The following is a 19,038-nucleotide window of genomic DNA, read 5'->3' on the forward strand; positions in this document are numbered from 1 at the left end:
TCACTTTTTCTTTTTTTTTATACAGCGGAAAGGAGCAGCCAAGCATACTAGGACTCAATTTCTTGACTTTAAGAAAGCCGACTTCATAAAACTTAGGGAAGTGCTGGGTGAGATCCCATGGACAGCAATACTAAAAGGAAAGGGAGTTCATGATGGCTGGGAGTTTGTTAAGAGGGAGATAGTAAAAGCACAACGTCAGGCAATACCAATGAGACGGAAACATGGAAGGTGCCTAAAGAAGCCAGGGTGGCTATCTAAAGAACTTTTAACTGAATTAAGATTAAAAAAGGATGTGTACAAAAAATGGAAAAGGGGGGAAACCACCAAAGAGGAATTCAAACAAATAGCCAGCACGTGTAGACACAAAGTCAGAAAAGCTAAAGCACAGAATGAACTCAGGCTTGCTAGAGAGGTTAAAAGCAACAAAAAAGGCTTTTATGGGTATGTTCGTAGCAAAAGGAAGAACAAAGAAACAGTGGGGTCACTCAGAGGAGAAGATGGTGAAATGCAAACAGGGGACACAGAAAGGGCTGAACTCCTCAATGCCTTCTTTGCCTCAGTCTTCTCCGATAAAGAAAACAATGCCCGACCTGAAGAATTTGGAGCAAATGATTCAGCAAAGGAAACACAGCCCAGAATAACTAAGGAGGCAGTACAAGAATATTTGGCTAGTTTAGATGTATTCAAGTCTCCAGGGCCAGATGAACTGCATCCAAGAGTATTAAAAGAACTGGCAGATGTGATCTCAGAACCACTGGCAGTCATCTTCGAGAAATCCTGGAGAACAGGCGAAGTCCCGGCAGACTGGAGGAGGGCAAATGTTGTCCCTATTTTCAAAAAGGGGAAAAGAGAGGACCCAAATAATTACCGCCCAGTCAGTCTGACATCAATAGCAGGGAAGATTCTGGAGCAGATCATTAAGCAAACAGTCTGTGAGCACCTAGAAAGGAATGCTGTGATCACCAATAGTCAGCATGGATTTCTGAAAAATAAGTCATGTCAGACTAACCTGATCTCATTTTTTGACAGAATTACAAGCCTGGTAGATGAAGGGAACTCAGTGGATATAGCCTACCTTGATTTCAGTAAGGCATTTGACAAGGTGCCCCATGATATTCTTGTAAAGAAGCTGGTAAAATGCGGTCTTGACTCTGCTACCACTCAGTGGATTTGTAACTGGCTGACTGACCGAACCCAAAGGGTGCTCATCAATGGTTCCTCTTCATCCTGGAGAAGAGTGACTAGTGGGGTGCCACAGGGTTCTGTCTTGGGCCCGGTCTTATTTAACATCTTTATCAACGACTTGGATGATGGACTCAAGGGCATCCTGATCAAATTTGCAGATGACACCAAACTGGGAGGGGTGGCTAACACCCCAGAGGACAGGATCACACTTCAAAACGACCTTGACAGATTAGAGAACTGGGCAAAAACAAACAAAATGAATTTTAACAGGGAGAAATGTAAAGTATTGCACTTGGGCAAAAAAAATGAGAGGCACAAATACAAGATGGGTGACACCTGGCTTGAGAGCAGTACATGTGAAAAGGATCTAGGAGTCTTGGTTGACCACAAACTTGACATGAGCCAACAGTGTGACGCGGCAGCTAAAAAAGCCAATGCAATTCTGGGCTGCATCAATAGGAGTATAGCATCTAGATCAAGGGAAGTAATAGTGCCACTGTATTCTGCTCTGGTCAGACCACACCTGGAGTACTGTGTCCAGTTCTGGGCACCACAATTCAAGAAGGACACTGACAAACTGGAACGTGTCCAGAGGAGGGCAACCAAAATGGTCAAAGGCCTGGAAACGATGCCTTATGAGGAACGGCTAAGGGAGCTGGGCATGTTTAGCCTGGAGAAGAGGAGGTTAAGGGGTGATATGATAGCCATGTTCAAATATATAAAAGGATGTCACATAGAGGAGGGAGAAAGGTTGTTTTCTGCTGCTCCAGAGAAGCGAACACGGAGCAATGGATCCAAACTACAAGAAAGAAGATTCCACCTAAACATTAGGAAGAACTTCCTGACAGTAAGAGCTGTTCGACAGTGGAATTTGCTGCCAAGGAGTGTGGTGGAGTCTCCTACTTTGGAGGTCTTTAAGCAGAGGCTTGACAACCATATGTCAGGAGTGCTCTGATGGTGTTTCCTGCTTGGCAGGGGGTTGGACTCGATGGCCCTTGTGGTCTCTTCCAACTCTATGATTCTATGATTCTATGATTCTATGATTCTATGATTCTGCCTGAGGTGAAGGACAAGATTCCTGCCACCACCAGCATCCCACAACCTGCCCACTGGACTGCCAGCTGAACCTTCCTTACTTCAGCGCTGGTGATGGCTCTGTGTCCTCCACAAACCTCCAACACTTTGTTGCCACTCATCACCTACTAGCATCTGCCACCTGAGGCAGCCACCTCATTCTGCCTAATGGTAGGGCCTGGCTGCTCTGCCCATGGTATCTAGCTGCCTTTCTCTTTTTCTGATAAATGCTCCACAGAGAGAAGGTGATGTTTGCCCTCCCCACTCCTCCCTTTTTCTTCCCAATATGTCACAATCTGAGCCTCACCCTGGCAAAGATCTTGATTCGGTAGAAAGTGCTCTTGTTATTGTAGCTCAATGAACCATTCAGGAACACCGTGCCATTGTAGTGGATGTAGAAGAGGTCGTGATTCTCTGCATCGTTTGGGTTGACCTGTGTACGGCGCATGTGGTATAAAAATGTGAGGTGTGAGAGAACAAAAAAGGGGGGAGCTTTTCCCAGAGCAAAACAGCAGACCCTCCCCCACAGGACCCTCCCCCTCGTGGCAAATCCCTGCAGGTGTTAAAGATCAGGTGGTGACGGTTTTATTTATTTATTTGGTACATTTACACCCCACAACTTCAACACACACAAAAATCCTCAGAGTGGTTGGAAGAACACTCAGCAGAAGGCACAAGGAAGACCATCCAAATGGTTCTCACCAGGGATGGTAAAAATGTAGGAGGAACCTCAATAAATTTTAAACTTGATGCCTTCTAATGGCAGCCTAAATCTCCTGCCTGAGGTGGGATACCTCACCCTGCTTAGAAAGGAGGACTCCTTCCCTGGAATCGACATGTTTAGTTGTCATTTAGCCATTACATAAGGAGAGTCCTGCTGCGTCAGATTATAGACCTGTACAAATCCAGCATCCTGTTCCCCACAGTTGCCAACCAGATGCTTACCAGAGAGGACAAGCAGGACAGAGAAATGAGGTAAGTGTATCTACATGTATAAAATCTCAGGTTTCAACTGATCTCAGGCAACTGGCTGCGAAAAATATTTCTGTCTGAGCCTCTGGGGAGATGTTGTTGTTAGGCTGACTAGAAAGCACTGGGGCAGCTCATTCTTTGTAAAGCAGTTCCTTTACCTTACATCTGTATTTACAATGTGACACTCACTTCCTCAATTGAATAGGATACCCGTCCAGCGTTTCCACTGTCCATGTCCACAGCTAAGACTGTGTAGATTGAGGAGCCAATTGCTGTATTCTGAAAGAGAGAGCATCAGACCAATCTGTTTAGATAAATTGGTGCTTGTGTACTAGGATTGTGGCTCCTGTTTCCACACAGACACAAATTGCAGTGGTTCCCCGATTCTTAGGTTGTCCTGACCAGAGAGGTGTCTCAGTTGGTCACACAATACTATTGACACTACTGGCAAGACTGGGTACCTTCAGTAGTTTGTTTGCTTGTAGTCTACTTGATGAAGGAACTAGTGAAAGTACCAAACATTATGCAGGAGCTAGAACACTGTGGCTTTGATTCACAGAGGAATCTGATCAAGCCTAAATATTGGGGAAAGCAAACGCCTCTGCCTTATCCCTTAGTTTAACTCCTTTGCTGTGGACGTTTCCATCAGATGAGTTATTGGCACTTCAGTTCCTGGAAGTTCCTGGAACCCCACTTGCTTAAAACAGAGATAACCCAAACAAATACAGATCCCTTAGTTTGGTACATGCATGCTGGCCTAGGAAGCGGTAATAGTACGATTGTGGTCAGCTGAAATTAACCACACTGGGTGGGAAGTTGCTCCTCCCAAGTAGTTTCCGAAGTGCCACTAGGTGCATGCAGTTGCAGTGAGCCATTTTGTGAATTGTCCTTATGACCACAGAGAGGGCTGCCCTGCAAATCCACCCAGATAGGACAGGTTCCTTAAATTATAAAATGGATGGGATATTTGCATTGCTTCCACTGTCTTCCGCCAGCTGTGGAATGCCATGGACCACAAAGAAAAGAAGTCTGGGCATGAGCTCAGGTGGCCAAGGGTACCTCTGGGACATCAGTAAAATAGGGTTCATTCTGGAATATTGGCTTATTGTTGTTCCGGTCTTCTACAATGATTGTGATTCCCATTTCAACCTGTTGAAGGAAGAAAAAAGACAGTAATGTGAAGAGACAAGGTAGGGGGGCTTCAGCCCCCAAGAACTCCATACAAGGATGGAGGAAACCTGAGCTTTAGGGAAAAGGTTACCAGATGCAAAGAAGGACTGGGACTCCTGAGCCTTCTATAGTAGGGTAGAAGAGGCAGCTTCATCAGGGACCGCTCATCATGGAGACAAGCTCATCTCTTCTACACAACTATTGAAGGTACAAGAGGCCTGTTCCCCTTTGCTTCTGGTCACCTGACACAGGGTTGTGCTGAGCTTTCCCTACATTTGTAAGTAGGCACATGAGACCTCAGCAGACATTGCTTTAGTGAAAGCTGCTTGGTGAGTCCCAGTTTAGTCCAGCGGTTGTTCCTCCTCACCACCACCACCACCACCTAAGAACTGGGACAGCAGCCACCTTCCATATCCCATTCCACAGGCAGTCTCCCCTGATGGATCTCTGCTCCTTGTTTAGAACCAGTGTTATCTTTCCCCGGCATGTTTCTTCACTTACCGGCACACTTTTCCCATCCGTCACTTGGGCATCCAGAAACATAATTTGTATGTCCTGGAAGGGAAAATGCAAAGCAGAAGCACATTGGAAAAGAGGCATGATGACAACACCACCTTTCCTATTAATATACTTTTCCCCAGAGTCAGAATGCCTCCTTTCTTACATGCCTGAAAGAGGCAGGGAATTCTTGAAGCAAGGGGTCCACCTGGTGAATAAAATCACTGCCATTAATTGCAAGCTTGACCTGCCCATCACAGTGGAGTGCTCCCTCTGCTCTCTCTCCATGCTGAAATTTGTTCACCCCATTTAGAGAAGGTCCCAACATGGTGCGCTTCAGATGTTTTGGACAACAACTCCTATCATTCCTGGATACTTGCCATGCTTGCTGGAGCTGATGGGAGTTCTGACCTGAAACATCTGGAGGGGAACCAAGTTGGCTAATGGTAAGCTTAGAGACATAGTTTCACTTTTAGCAAATATTGATCAGCTGAATCACCAAGGCATCACAGAGCACTTCAGGGGTCCCCGCTTTGACTTGTGCAACCTCGTACAGACTCCACTTTGCCCATGCAAGACCAAAATCCCTTCTGAGGTGCCTCATTTTACCCCATGATTGATTCATAACTCATCCAAATCTGACACATACCCCTAATGCACAAATACTCACATAAACACAAATATACTATATACTATATGGGTTTTGGCTAGTGTGCCTGAATATTCCATTACAAAATGGATAATGTTAAACCATGGGGGAAAGTTAGTCAGGGGAAGAAGAAGAGAAGATTTTGAAAGTTGTAGGTGAAGATTACTTAAGCAGATATTAAAATCACTGTTGTATTTTGACAAGATTCAGTTGGTTCTCAGGGGTTAAATAAATTATTAAGGCATTTTGTTTACTGGTAGCTGGAGAACAAACAAAATATCTCTGCTCGCTGAAATCTAAAACCAAGGTAAAACCATAATGTCATTTGTAGGAAGGAAGGTAGCTTCTATTTTGAGATATAGCTGGTAAGCTCATGGGCCAGGTGTTCTTGAGAATATCTCACCTTGGTTACATTTCAGATTACAGCAAAGATTTAATTTAACATGTAGATTTGAGCCCAGGTGGTAGTGAGTAAAAGCAAAATGGGTGACATCCACAAAATTCCTGCAGAGTCTAGTCTGCAAGGAAGTACCAAAATCAGAATATTTAAATAATTATAATAATTAGTTATATATGCATTGCTTATACCAGAGCAACAACTGCCTGAACTCAAAGTACAACACAAGCTTTTGTTCTTGTAGGTCTGCTCTTACAAAAAAAATGACTTGCATTCAGGAAATATGGCTGCTCTTTGGTCTTGGAAATATCAGTGTAAATGTACTGCATACGTCCATTTATTCCACATTCACTTGACACAATATCAGCATTCCTCAACAGGATTCTGCTAGCACCAGTCTTCCTGCTACCCTCTCCTTCTTTCCCATCTCTTTTTTTGAATGTTAGCTTGGTGAATATCTTCAGCAGACAATGTTAAAGGCAATTTAGTTCCGTGGACGATACAGGTGCTTTCCTAATGGTGAAACAGCTGAAGAGGCCTTGCCTTATACTCTGGGTATGGTCATATTAAACACTCATACATGCATGTCAGTATCTATCTGTCTTATCCCCAAATCCATGCTTGATGGGATACCTTCCCTATTACCTCTTTTTCTGCCCAATCAGACCTGCTGGGAGGTTACAGAAAGTGTCATAGCATTCGTACAGGAGGGGAGGGGAAACTGCTGGGACATATAAGTCAGACATAGGCAAACTCAGCCCTCCAGGTGTTTTGAGACTACAATTCCCATCATCCCTGACCGCTGGTCCTGTTAGCTAGGGATGTTGGGAGTTGTAGTCCCAAAGCATCTGGAGGACCAAGTTTGCCTATGCCTGATAAAAGCAGTAGAAAAATAAGCAGCAGTTGTTGTACAACAAACAGTTTCGCTGGTCTACAGGAAGGTTAAGGTTAAGGTTTATTAAACTGATGAATCACTTCCCACTAAAAGAGCTCCCAATTTCCAACTAACTAACTAACTAACTAACTAACTTCGTATCAAAAAAACAAATTTAACAATACAGTATCAGAGCATTTGTGCTGCCCAAATGCCCATGAAAAAAAATAAGTATTTGGCTGGTGTTGAAACACTGTCAAGACAGAGTCATATGGGGAAAGGTGGTCTTTTAGGTATACTGGTCCTCCTCAGCCATATAAAGCTTTAAGGGTCAAAGTCAGGACTCCGAATTGTGCATGGAAACAAAATCAGCATCCAGTTTGTTCAGGCCAGAATCAGTGATATATGTTAATGCCCTTCTTCCAGTAAACAACAATCAACTGACACCTATACAACCTTTACAAGAGCTCATTTGCAAAATGTTCAGATGGGGGGAAATTCACTGGCTTCCCCTGCTTGCTCTGTCTCTCCCTGTTGAATTCCTTCATTTGCTTGGCCCCATTCTTACCTCATAATTCACTCTTTGCTTCAACGTCACATTGCCTGATCTACTGTCAAGATTGAAGTAGTGGGCGTCGTTGCCGCTTATGCTATAGGTCAAAACATCCCCTTCATCATCCACAGCCACCAGCCTTAAAACAAAGGCACCTGCAATGAGAAAGGAGTACCAGAAGTAGAGAGAGATAGCAGGAGGATTTGCTAGACCACCCAGGTCAGAATGACATCATTACAACAACCACCTCTTTTTTCTGAACCGTCATCCCTGTAGGAACACACCTTTCAAAGGAGAACCAGTAACAGAATGTTTTCTAGCTTCCTTCACTCCTCTTCCCTTCCTATCCGTTGACCTGCATATTTGAATTATTTGTTATTATTGAAATTTTGTGTCACCTAACGCAGGACACCTCTAGAAAATTTGCAATCGAAACAAAAACAGACAATGCCATGGGCAATAATAATAATAATAATAATAATAATAATAACAACAATAACTATTTATTTATTTATTTATTTATTTATTTATTTATACCCCACCCATCTGGCTTCGTGTGATCAGCATCACAAAGCAGAAACCAAGAATGAAGTCCCACTTTAAACAGACCAAATAATCACAGGATCCCCATTCAGAGGATAATAACCCCAATGAACCATGTTAAACTACCAGCAAAGAAAAGGCAGCAAACATCTAGTCCCTCCATAGAGGATCTTCAAGCCCAGGTAGACTCATATGGGAAGATGTGTTCCTTCAGGTACTGAGGTCGCAAACCATGTAATGCTTTTATTAGTTGAAATCAGCACCTCTGAGTCAGGCTACATTAGCAACCTCACTACCATGTTCTATACTAGCTGGGCTTTCCAGACCATTTCTAAGGGTATATATAACACATTGCTTCAGTCCAAGAGGGAGATCAGCAGAGCATAGATTGGTAATGCCAGGTTATCTATATCCACCAAGGGGTGCAGCTAGGTTACCAACCTAAGCTGGTAAAAAGCACTCTTTGCTATGGAGGCCCCATGTGCCTCTAGTGACAGTAGTAGAACCAGGACTACTTCCAAGCGCCAAACCTGATAGCTTCCCCAGTAAAAAGGATCCAAGGATCCATCTCTCATCGTCCCATCCAAGCCAAGGAGCAGGTAAGACAAAGGGAAACCCAAGGACTTCTCTTTCCACCATTCTCACAAGTGTTATCATTTCCCTTTACTTCCTGCATTACAGGTGAGCATTCTTCCCTTTACTCACCTATAGGTGTGTCCTCTGGCAAGGAGAAGGTTCTGTTCATCTCGAAGCGTGGTGCTGTGTTCCCTGATGCTGTAAGGAAAACAGTTGGCTGGGCATTAACATTTTTCATGGAGCCAAAGACAGCCTCCGCAGTCTTCTCTTTCCATGTTCCCATCCCAATCTCTGTGGAGTATCTCCTGCCATTGTTGTTGTTGTTGACTTTCTCCACACTACGGTACATAAAAACTAACAGTATGGGTTTCCAATTAACTCAGTGTTGGGAAAGATTTCCTTTAATAGAGGAAGCCCATGTAGCTATGCTCCAATCCCAACTAGTAAGACTTAGGAAAATGTACCACCTAGCTGAATCTCCACCCCCAAATACTAAGGAGCAGTAAACAAAACAGGTGCCGTTCTAGACCTCTACAACCCAGTCCTATGAATTTGTATGTAAATGCCACTGGTTTTAAGCTGCAGCACTGAAGAGTGCAGCCCTAGCCTTCTGAGGAAGTCATCCCACCCACCACCAAGTTGGGAGGCCTGATGACTAGGCACAAGACCACACCATTTCCACACAGAGAGCAGGGAAGCCTTTGTAGCAGATGGATAACCCTCAACATGGAAAATCTTACCCACTGCCAGAAACATGGAGAGTATCGCCCATGATAGCCAAAGCATCCTGCTAGGGCAAACAGACCTGTAAATACAGCATAGGGAAGGATCAATTGTTGGTAATGATATGCTTTCTTTCTCCCCAATCACTGAACATAAGAAGAGCCTTCTTGGATGAGGGCAAAGGTCCATCTAGCCCAATAGTGGTTCACCAGATGCCTGTGGAAAGTCTGAAAGCAATGATGCTCTCCTCACCTGTGATTCCCAGCAACTGGTCTTCAGAAACAGACACCCTCCGTGAGTTGAGGTAGAACATAGCCATGATGGCTAGTAACCACTGATGTCCTTACACTGCATGAATTTGTCTGTCTTTTAAAACCATCCAAGTTGGTGGTCATCACTACCTCTTGGGGCAGTGAGTTTCTTAACTGAACTATGCACAAGCAGTTCCTAGTGGCCTGCATGGTCCCACAAGCCTGTTGAGCTTGGTTTCCCTTGGAAAACATGGTGCTGTGCATACTGCAAACACGCATCAGGGAGGAAAACATGCCTGGGAGGATACAAATAGAATACTGTTCATACTCTGGACTTCCTCACTGACCACATTTTATAGGCTTATTTAGGCCTCTTGGGTGCCATAAATGACTTGGTTCTGCAGGTGGCATTGATCGAGAAAGTGCAACAGATCCAGGAAGTGGCAACAGAAACCTGCTATCTCTTGTTATCTTAGTAACTCATAAACAAGTGAGGAGGTCTATGATTATCCCAGGAACACAGTTTCTCCTCTTATCAAATCACATGGCATAACCAAGCCAAACTGATGACGGACGCTGTGTGTCATGCAAGCTGAGGAGAGGGCCCATGTATTGCTGGACTAAGTACAGAGACCCCAGGGTGTGGTGAAGCATAGTGTGCCGGTTCAATACTCAGTGACTGTATTTGATACAATGAAATGTTAATAGAATGCTTAAATGTGCCAGATGGCTTTGTACTCACTGGATCAAACAGTGGAAGCTGGAAGTTAAGGTATTTCTTAGTGACTGGGAACACTGTGAGCTGCACATCTCCTTATGACCCCATCTGCACTAGACATTTAAAGCAGTACCATACCACTTTTAAACAGTCATGGCTTCCCGCAAAGAACCCTGGGAAGTGTAGTTCCTTAAGGGTACGGAGTGTTGTTAGGAGACCCCTATTCCCCTTACAGAGCTTCAATTCCCAGAGTTCCCTGTGAAGATGGATTGATTGCTAAACATTCTGGGAACTGGGGGAAGCCATAACTATTTAAAGTGTTATGATGCTGCTTTACATGTATAGTGCAGATGGGACTATATCTCCATTAAGAATAATGGGTCTATAGAGACCCATTAACTTTGATAGAATTAAATCTGTCTGTCAGTCTATCTATCATCTCTTCCCTTAAACCAGCCCCAGCAAGCATGGCCCATGGTCAGGGATGATGGGAATTGTAATCTGACAATATATAGATGGCCACAGGTTCCTCATCTTAGACCATACTTTGAACCACAATATTGCCCCACCTATAAGCTCTTTGGATTAGGGACCAGATAAAGGCACTATTTTTCTTTCCTAGCTAGGCTTGGACTCTGACCTACCATGAACCCATTACAGGAACTGTATTCATAACTTTGTATGGATGGCCCTTTGACTGTCAAACATTACATCCTTCCACCACAGGGATGGGGCTGCCAACCTGTGAGCCTTGCGGGAATCTAGTTCCTTTACTGACTGTGCAGTGGGAGATATGCTGAACTTGCTAGAGAGTGGAATTTCTATGCACCCCTGTAAATCTACCTCATCTTTCCAAAACCTCCAAAATATGCACCACATGTCACCAAAATGCTTTGCGCACAAAAATTTATGGAGACACACACTGGTCTCACCATCTCCCATAAAGTTTTAGGCAGAGCTTGGAATGTCCGTTTTAAAAAGTATGGTAACTAGTTCTACTTCAAGTTCGCCTTGTCAAAAAAGGAACTTGTTCCAGTTCATCCCTTTACAAAAATGAACCCACCTGGTTCACTTCAGTTCAATGTTTAGCTCAAGTTCATCCAAATAATCCTCACAAAACAATAACAACAACAACAACAATAATTCCAGCATTCATAAAGCTACAAGCTGCTATGCTGACATTTAAATGTGCTTAAGAAATTATGTTCTTTAAGTTTAAAGACCCCAAGGATCCCAAGTATTAAAAAAAGTATGCAAGTGGACTAAGCAAACCTCAATGTACACACATGGTAGGGTAGTGATGTCAAACTTGTGGGGCATGGTGGTATATTTGGATTTTTGAAGGAGTACTCACACAATCGGGACGCGGGTGGCGCTGTGGGTAAAACCTCAGCGCCTAGGGCTTTCCGATCGCATGGTTGGCAGTTCGAATCCCCGCAGCGGGGTGACCTCCAATCTTTGGGTCCCAGCTCCTGCCCACCTAGCAGTTTGAAAGCACCCCTAAGTGCAAGTAGATAAATAGGTACCGCTTTATAGCGGGAAGGTAAACTGTGTTTCCGTGTGCTGCGCTGGTGCTGGCTCGCCAGAGCAGCTTCGGCACGCTGGCCACGTGACCCAGAAGTGTCTCCGGACAGCGCTGGCCCCCGGCCTCTTAAGTGAGATGGGTGCACAACCCTAGAGTCGGACACGACTGGCCCGTACGGGCAGGGGTACCTTTACCTTTACCTTACTCACGCAATAACCACCACAGGTTGTGACCAGGCAGACCGTGTTAAAGTTGCATAAATGTATGGGATAGATGTCACCCAAGGAGCTCAGATAGAGCTTTCCAAGGTGCTACATGGCTCCATCATGACACCGAAAGAAGAAGAAAACTCCTCAATCTCTTCCAATTTACAAAATCTTCCCTGCCTGCTCAGCTGCAAGCTCTTCTTCTTGTTATTATTTATTAAATTTCTATACTGCCCATCATCCAAGGATTACAGGGCAGTTTACAATATAAAAACACAAAAATGCATAACCTAGTAACAAACAACAATGCCGACACACACAGTTTGAAAGGCCATAAAGGTAAAGGTAAAGGGACCCCTGACCATTAGGTCCAGTCGTGGCTGACTCTGGGGTTGCGGCGCTCATCTCGCTTTACTGGCCGAGGGATCCGGCGTACAGCTTCCGGGTCATGTGGGCAGCATGACTAAGCCACTTCTGGTGAACCAGAGCAGTGCACGGAAATGCCGTTTACCTTCCCGCCGGAGCAGTACCTATTTATCTACTTGCACTTTGACGTGCTTTTGAACTGCTAGGTTGGCAGGAGCAGGGACCGAGCAACAGGAGCTCATCCCGTCACGGGGATTCGAACTGTTGACCTTCTGATCGGCAAGCCCTAGGTTCAGTGGTTTAACCCACAGCGCCACCCGCGTCCCTTGAAAGGCCATAGAAAGCCCTATTTTAGCACAACTGATGGAAACTGACAGCTTATGAATCTGCTTTAAACAGAAGATGCCATTACAAAATATAGGCTTGGGCAGCCATATACTGTTTGCCATCATTCTAGGGTGGCCTAAATGAACAGCCCTTCGGTCTACACTGGTGCCTGCAGGAATCCATGATCCAGCCCTTTCACCCTCAGTTCTGGCTTTCATTGTTACCCCATCCTGTTAACGCAGAAGGCTTTTCCAGGCCCCACAGCTGCTCACAGGGCCTGGCACCTGCTGATCTATGCAGAGCACTCATTCTCCAGTGGACCAGGGATGTTTGCACATGGTGCTGCAGAATTCCCTAATGTCATTGTAATTCCCCTGGTCACAGCACTGATGGGCAACCAACGCTACACATAACAGCCCCCTCCCCTTACCTTGTTTCCTGGAGGACCATAAGAAAGCGGCTCAATTCTGCTGCAGGCGACAGAGATCTGAGTACTTCGCTCAGACTTTGGCTCCTGCTGCAAATTAGCTGATCAATCATTAACTGAAATTAGTGGATTAGGCGTTCAGCCCAACTTTCTGGTATCTCAACGTCACAAATCATCTATATTGCTTGAGGCTTGGACGTCAGTCCCCCCTCCCCCCAAGAAGGTGTCCATGATGTCATTCTTCCTGGGTGTTCTGGAAAGGAAATATCCCAGCCACAGGCCACATCCAACATGACTGACAGCTTCTCACCCTGAGGGGTCTCATTCCCAACACCTTACTCTAAGGCAGGCATGTCCAAAGTCCGTTTCAGGGGCCTAATCCTGTGGCAGTTTATTTCCTAGGGTAAAATCCCAAAAAAACCCTCAATAACTTCAATCCTAAAAGAAGCTCAACAACTTTGGTTGGCCCTTTGGTCGGTCCCCACGGCCCTTCACTCCATCAAGTCTGGCCCTCTTTGAAAAAAGTTTGGACACCACTGCTAAGGGGAGTGGAGAAGAAGTGCCTACAGATTATTCTAAACAAATTGTCTCTCAGTGCTTGTAATAACCTTTTATAAACTTACTTTGTGAGATCTGCCTGGAATACTGTTTATAACTACAGTGGTACCTCGGGTTACATACGCTTCAGGTTACAGACTCCGCTAACCCAGAAATAGTGCTTCAGGTTAAGAACTTTGCTTCAGGATGAGAACAGAAATCGTGTGGCGGCAGCGCAGCAGCAGCAGGAGGCCCCATTAGCTAAAGTGGTGTCTCAGGTTAAGAACAGTTTCAGGTTAAGAACGGACCTCCGGAAGAAAGTAAGTATGTAACCAGAGGTACCACTGTACATAAAATTAGGGTGAGGACATCTGTGGCCCTCCAGTTGCTGTTGGGACTACAGTTCTTGTAATTCTGCTCCCATTAGCTATGCTGGCTGGTGCTGTTGGGAGTTGGCATCCAACAACCTCTAGAGGGCACCTTATTCCCCACCACTGCCTTAAATTAATAAACAAACACAAGCCTGCTTTTCCGTTCTTGCCACTTCTGTATGAGGTTCTGGTCCAGACTACTTTATATGGCCCAGCCACTGCCTATGCATGATGATGACTCAGTAGCAGCTGGAGTATCTGTTTTGTTGGCTGCTGTGTGACATCCAGGCCACACTACAGAGTGGACGTAGAGAGATCTACTGGGCGGGGGGCAGAATCACTTGAGGGAGATGTATTAATCTATCGTGCTGCTGAAATGAAGGGCCAAGGGTGGGGTGGACCACAGAGAGGAGGTGAGCTGCTTTTCTGATCACTTTTTACCATACGGCATCCCAGCAACCTTGCATTTATAGGTGACCTATGAAAGCACCAACTTGTGAGGTGGGACTTCCTGGAGAGACCCCTCTTTCCCCGAGTCACCAGCCCACCTTTGAGCCCCTCTCCTTCCCTTCACCACATAAGACCTTCCCATGCAGAGGATGTAAGAAAAAGTTGCAGGCTCAGTATGCTCTTTTAAACACGCATCTGTGGTACTTCTGAAGGATGCGAGTGCTGCTGTCACCAGTGCTAGGACTACCATCTTGGTTGGGTTTGATTTCCTGGTTGGGCTCCTCTCCCTTTCCATAGCTGCCTATCAGGCAGAAATTCAACAGCCCCAGCTTCCCTGATGTTTGCTTTTGAATGTGGTGAAACAGCTGGATTTCTACCTGCTGTGGAGCTGTTCAAGGCAGATCAAGACGACAGCTCTACCCATGGGACAGGCAAGGGAGAAAGCTACCATCTTACCCCAGGCTCCTGAGCTTGATCCTGCCTCATGGTCCCTTCCACACTCAGGTTTTGCATTTGGGAGCCCTGCATAGGGCCAGGGATGCCTGCGCTCTGGCAGGGCAGATGAACCCCCTTTCCTGGTGCTGCTGGTCTATGCCTTTGACTTCAGCCTGAAAGAAACTGACAAGCAAGAAGATTCACCAGACAGGGTCCCGGCATCTGTGTGTTCATAGGCAGGAGAGAGTGGCTGCAGCCTCCCCCATGACCTACTTACAGGAACAAATGAGGATTGTGCGATCTCCATTCAAGCAGAAGATGGGTTAGGGTGGAGGAAGTGAAGGAAAGCGTGTCAGCCTGATGATGTGTTATTTGGGCTAGTGAATGTACTGTCACTCCTGTTGCTGTGACCAGCAAGGACACAGCAGGGGCATCCTTAGCAGTGGTGGGGGAGGGCAAAGAGACAGGCGATGAGGCTCACTGCTGGTGCAAGCGGGCCTTTGGCCACTCACAGCTTCCTGCTTTCTAGGTGCAGAGAGCATTCCCAGTTCTCAGTCTGCAGGATCCAAGCATATTACTTACTTTTTAAAAATGAAACAAAAAACCAGACCAATCAAGTCAAATTTAGATTTTAACAATGTTACTAGATATAAAAACTGTACTAAAATTCCAGGGATTAAATATAGTAACAAAAATAGGAATGCAAGATAGAATGATTTCTTACAAAAACAAAACCTGATTTATCTTAACTAAATGATAAATAATCAACTGTTGTTGTTTCATTACCTTGAAAACAAATGTCTCAGAAAGCAGCAAATGTATGTTTCAATTACTTCTACCTCACTTTAGAATTTTTGTATGTCTTTAGAAATATAATTTCTGGTTCTGGAGAATGCGGTGTTTTTTTTAATTTAGAAATGGCACCCCCAAACTCAGCCCTCCAGATGTTTTGGGACTACAACTCCCATCATCCCTAGCTAACATAACTAGTGGTCAGGGATGATGGGAATTGTATTCCCAAAACATCTGGAGAGCCGAGTTTGGGGGTGCATGACTTAGAAAGTCAGCTCATAATAGTAATTCCTGAGTACTGACCCAGAGACCTTCCATGTGCCAAAACGTACACATTTAGAATACAAAGCATTACATTGTCTGAATTTGCAGTCTAATTTTGTTCTGAATTCCCACACTCACCTTACTGCTGTCTCTAGTTCTCTCAAACAATGTACACCTGAAAAGTGAAAAGGTACTGACATTAGACTGATGACCTTCAATCTTCTATTTTTGGCTGACCCTGGGCATGACTTGTATCATGGAGGTCTCTTTGGGTGGAGAAGTTGTAGAAACCACATGGTGGAATTTTGTGACATCCATCTTTGAGTGGTAGCAGCCCTGTGAGCATAACCAGTGGTGTGGGATGTTGGAGTGCAGCCTAACAACATCTGCAGGACCAGGGGCTCCCCATCCCTGAACTAAGGTGACAAAGTCAAAATAAAAAATTCCTTCCAGTAGCACCTTAAAGACCAACTAAGTTAGTTCTTGGTATGAGCTTTCATGTACATGCACACTTCTTCAGATACACTGAAACAGAAGTTGCCAGACCCTTCTATATAGTGAGAAGGTGGGGAGGGGTATTACTCAGAAGGGTGGTGGGAATGGGAGATTGGCAGATAGCTGAGATGAGCCTAGATCAGCTATCTGCCAATCTCCCATTCCCACCACCCTTCTGAGTAATACCCCTCCCCACCTTCTCACTATATAGAAGGGTCTGGCAACTTCTGTTTCAGTGTATCTGAAGAAGTGTTCATGCACACGAAAGCTCATACCAAGAACTAACTTAGTTGGTCTTTAAGGTGCTACTGGAAGGAATTTTTTATTTTGACTATGGCAGACCAACACGGCTACCTATCTGTAAGGTGACAAAGTCATTTATGTACATGAAGGACCTTATTGATAGTTTTCAGTTTTTTTCAGCAAAGCCAAATGCACCTATTCTAAGGTTGCAGTCCAAGGCATGCTTACCTAGAATTAATCCTCAACTCAATAAGGGGTGATGTACTTTTGCTTGGGTTGCACTGTCACCTAGAGATTCAGCACAGGATCTGCTGGCTGGACAGAAGGGTCAGTGACTGATTCAGTGGTCTGATATAGGAGAATGGGCAAGTGAAAGCTGGAGCTTCCAGAGGATGCTCAAATATGCCAGAGGCAAAACTGCAGTCAGATAGATATGGAAGACATTTGGAGGCTTTGTGCTGCTGCGCCTTTGGATTACTTTTTAAGCAAAAGATACCACTTTGCTTGTTTCAGTAACTATTCTCCACCCTCCTTAAAGCCATTATGTATCTGTGGACATCAGTTTTTGCGAGCAGCTTCCCCTACATTCCTTTCCTTATCAAAACTAGACAGGGCATGTACATCCTATGCACATCCCCTTTCTCCTCCTCTTCCTATCTCTTGTGCACAGCCTGAGGCAGCAACAACTTCAGGATGAGCAGAGCTGACCATAAGCGGTTAGTGGTAAGGTAATCAGCAGCATGTCTGTATCACCCCTGTTTTGCCACCAATGTTTATGCATGTGCATGTGTGTGGCAGAGATACGTTTTATGCTGTTATGTACATCGGCATTGTTATATCTCGACTGTGATACAGCTATGCTTTATGTTCTCAATTGCAAAGGGAAATCTGTCATGGTCACAAGAAATTCTCCACTGGAACCTCAAGAGCTTCCTGCTGAACTCCTGCCATGTGGTCGTTTTCATACTTGCGGGATTTCTGCCCTTTAGTTGCAGAGTATTTTCACTCCCATCTAAAAGGACAAGTATCCTCTGTACATGTTGAAGCTGCTCTGCACTTTTGGACTCTGTGATTTACTAAGCAGCAGTAATCATGATCTCCAGCAGAGGTCTTTCTCAGTCTGTCACCTAAATAAAGTCCCTTTAATTGGAGATGGCAGGAAATGAACCCAAGACTACCTGCATGCTCTGCCACTCACCCATGTAGCCCTTCCCTGGTGTCTGATTTGAAATACCTGCCCATACATACATACATACATACATACATACCATTGTTACATTTAGATACAAGCCTTCAGTCAAACAATTCCCAGAGCAATTTACAAAGAGTAAAATAACAATAAAATCAGTATTAAAATCACTCAGGATCAATCAATTCATGCCAAATGTTTGATTTGGCATGCCTCTCTGCAATTGCATCAAATTGTCTTTCAGCAATAAAGGAATGACAGACACGAACAGCAAGTGTGTCTTGGATAGTTAAGATGTTTGTGATTTTTGTGGAACCACTGCTGTTGTCTGATGTACATTATTTGGTTTGCTTTGAACTATTTCATTGTATTTTAAGGTGATATGGTAGTAACACACCCTGTGATCTTATGCTGAAGGGTAGGTAAGAAATAGGAAAGAAAGTAGGTATTAAATAAATGTATTCTCAAAAGTAAATCCCATTTATTTAAGTGGGGCTTGCTTCCACATTAATTAAAGTAGTACTGTTTAGGAAATTAAAGTACTGTAGTACTGTTTAGGAATGTAACTATTTGGGTATTTGTAACTGTTTAACTCAATGTAACTTTCTGGAACTAGCTTGTATTATTTTTACCTGGCGCTACTCTGTTGTGACACAAGATATCTGATATGACAGACCACACTGGCCCCGTTATTCACTCCTTGACCAATGAGAGCTTCTGATCTTGTTCTGATCTTCCTAGTAGGCTCACCCCTGATCAAAGCAACCTCTGCTTGGGGATGGAAAACTGCTGCAATGTCCCCTCATGGGCACACGGTGGCAGTGGATAGCATGTGCGCTGGGCAGCTCATTGTATTGGGCGAACCGCTCAGAGTGGCTTCTTTGAGGCATCAGCTGTATCTTTATCCTTGTCAGAAAGCACATGGCTTCTAACTCAAAAGGGGAATATATAATACTAATATTAATAACCCCACAGTAAACAAGCTCTCTATATTGTTGTATGAATTTATTCATATGACTTTTTTTTATAAGATATTTATTAAAGTTTCCAATTTTATACAAACAAAAAAGAAAAAACAAACATAAAAATATTAAAAACACATAAATTTCACAGCTTATTTTCTTGTAGCTTATTTTCCCGACCTCCTCATACCTCCCCTTCTTGTATACCCAGTTTAAATTGTTTATACAGCAAATCCTTATCTCAACATCTTAAATTATTATGGCTT

At 44.3% G+C, this 19,038-nt stretch overlaps 2 protein-coding genes across 6 annotated transcripts in view; one reads left to right on the forward strand and one right to left on the reverse strand.

The window, feature by feature from the left end:
- CDHR2 (cadherin related family member 2) overlaps positions 1–14,931 on the reverse strand; it is a 32,365-nt gene extending 17,434 nt beyond the window's left edge. For 3 of the 5 annotated variants that reach the window (XM_081184922.1, XM_081184921.1, XM_081184925.1), the window contains exons 1-8: positions 13,038–13,162; positions 9,232–9,296; positions 8,621–8,689; positions 7,388–7,527; positions 4,903–4,956; positions 4,291–4,380; positions 3,421–3,510; positions 2,567–2,692 (exon numbers count right to left, since the gene is read on the reverse strand). In XM_081184922.1, the coding sequence (XP_081041048.1) occupies positions 2,567–2,692; positions 3,421–3,510; positions 4,291–4,380; positions 4,903–4,956; positions 7,388–7,527; positions 8,621–8,689; positions 9,232–9,296; positions 13,038–13,147 (744 nt within the window). In that variant the 5' untranslated portion in view covers positions 13,148–13,162. Of the gene's footprint in view, positions 1–2,566; positions 2,693–3,420; positions 3,511–4,290; positions 4,381–4,902; positions 4,957–7,387; positions 7,528–8,620; positions 8,690–9,231; positions 9,297–13,037; positions 13,163–14,848 lie in introns of those variants that run through there. The other 2 variants (XM_081184924.1, XM_081184923.1) reach the window with 2 other exon arrangements.
- The window catches only part of KIAA1191, a 282,731-nt gene that overhangs the window by 115,383 nt on the left and 148,310 nt on the right, over positions 1–19,038 (forward strand). The gene's annotated exons all lie outside the window — the stretch shown is intronic.

The sequence above is a fragment of the Podarcis bocagei genome (assembly GCF_964188305.1).
Source record: "Podarcis bocagei genome assembly, chromosome: 2".
NCBI lineage: Eukaryota > Metazoa > Chordata > Lepidosauria > Squamata > Lacertidae > Podarcis > Podarcis bocagei.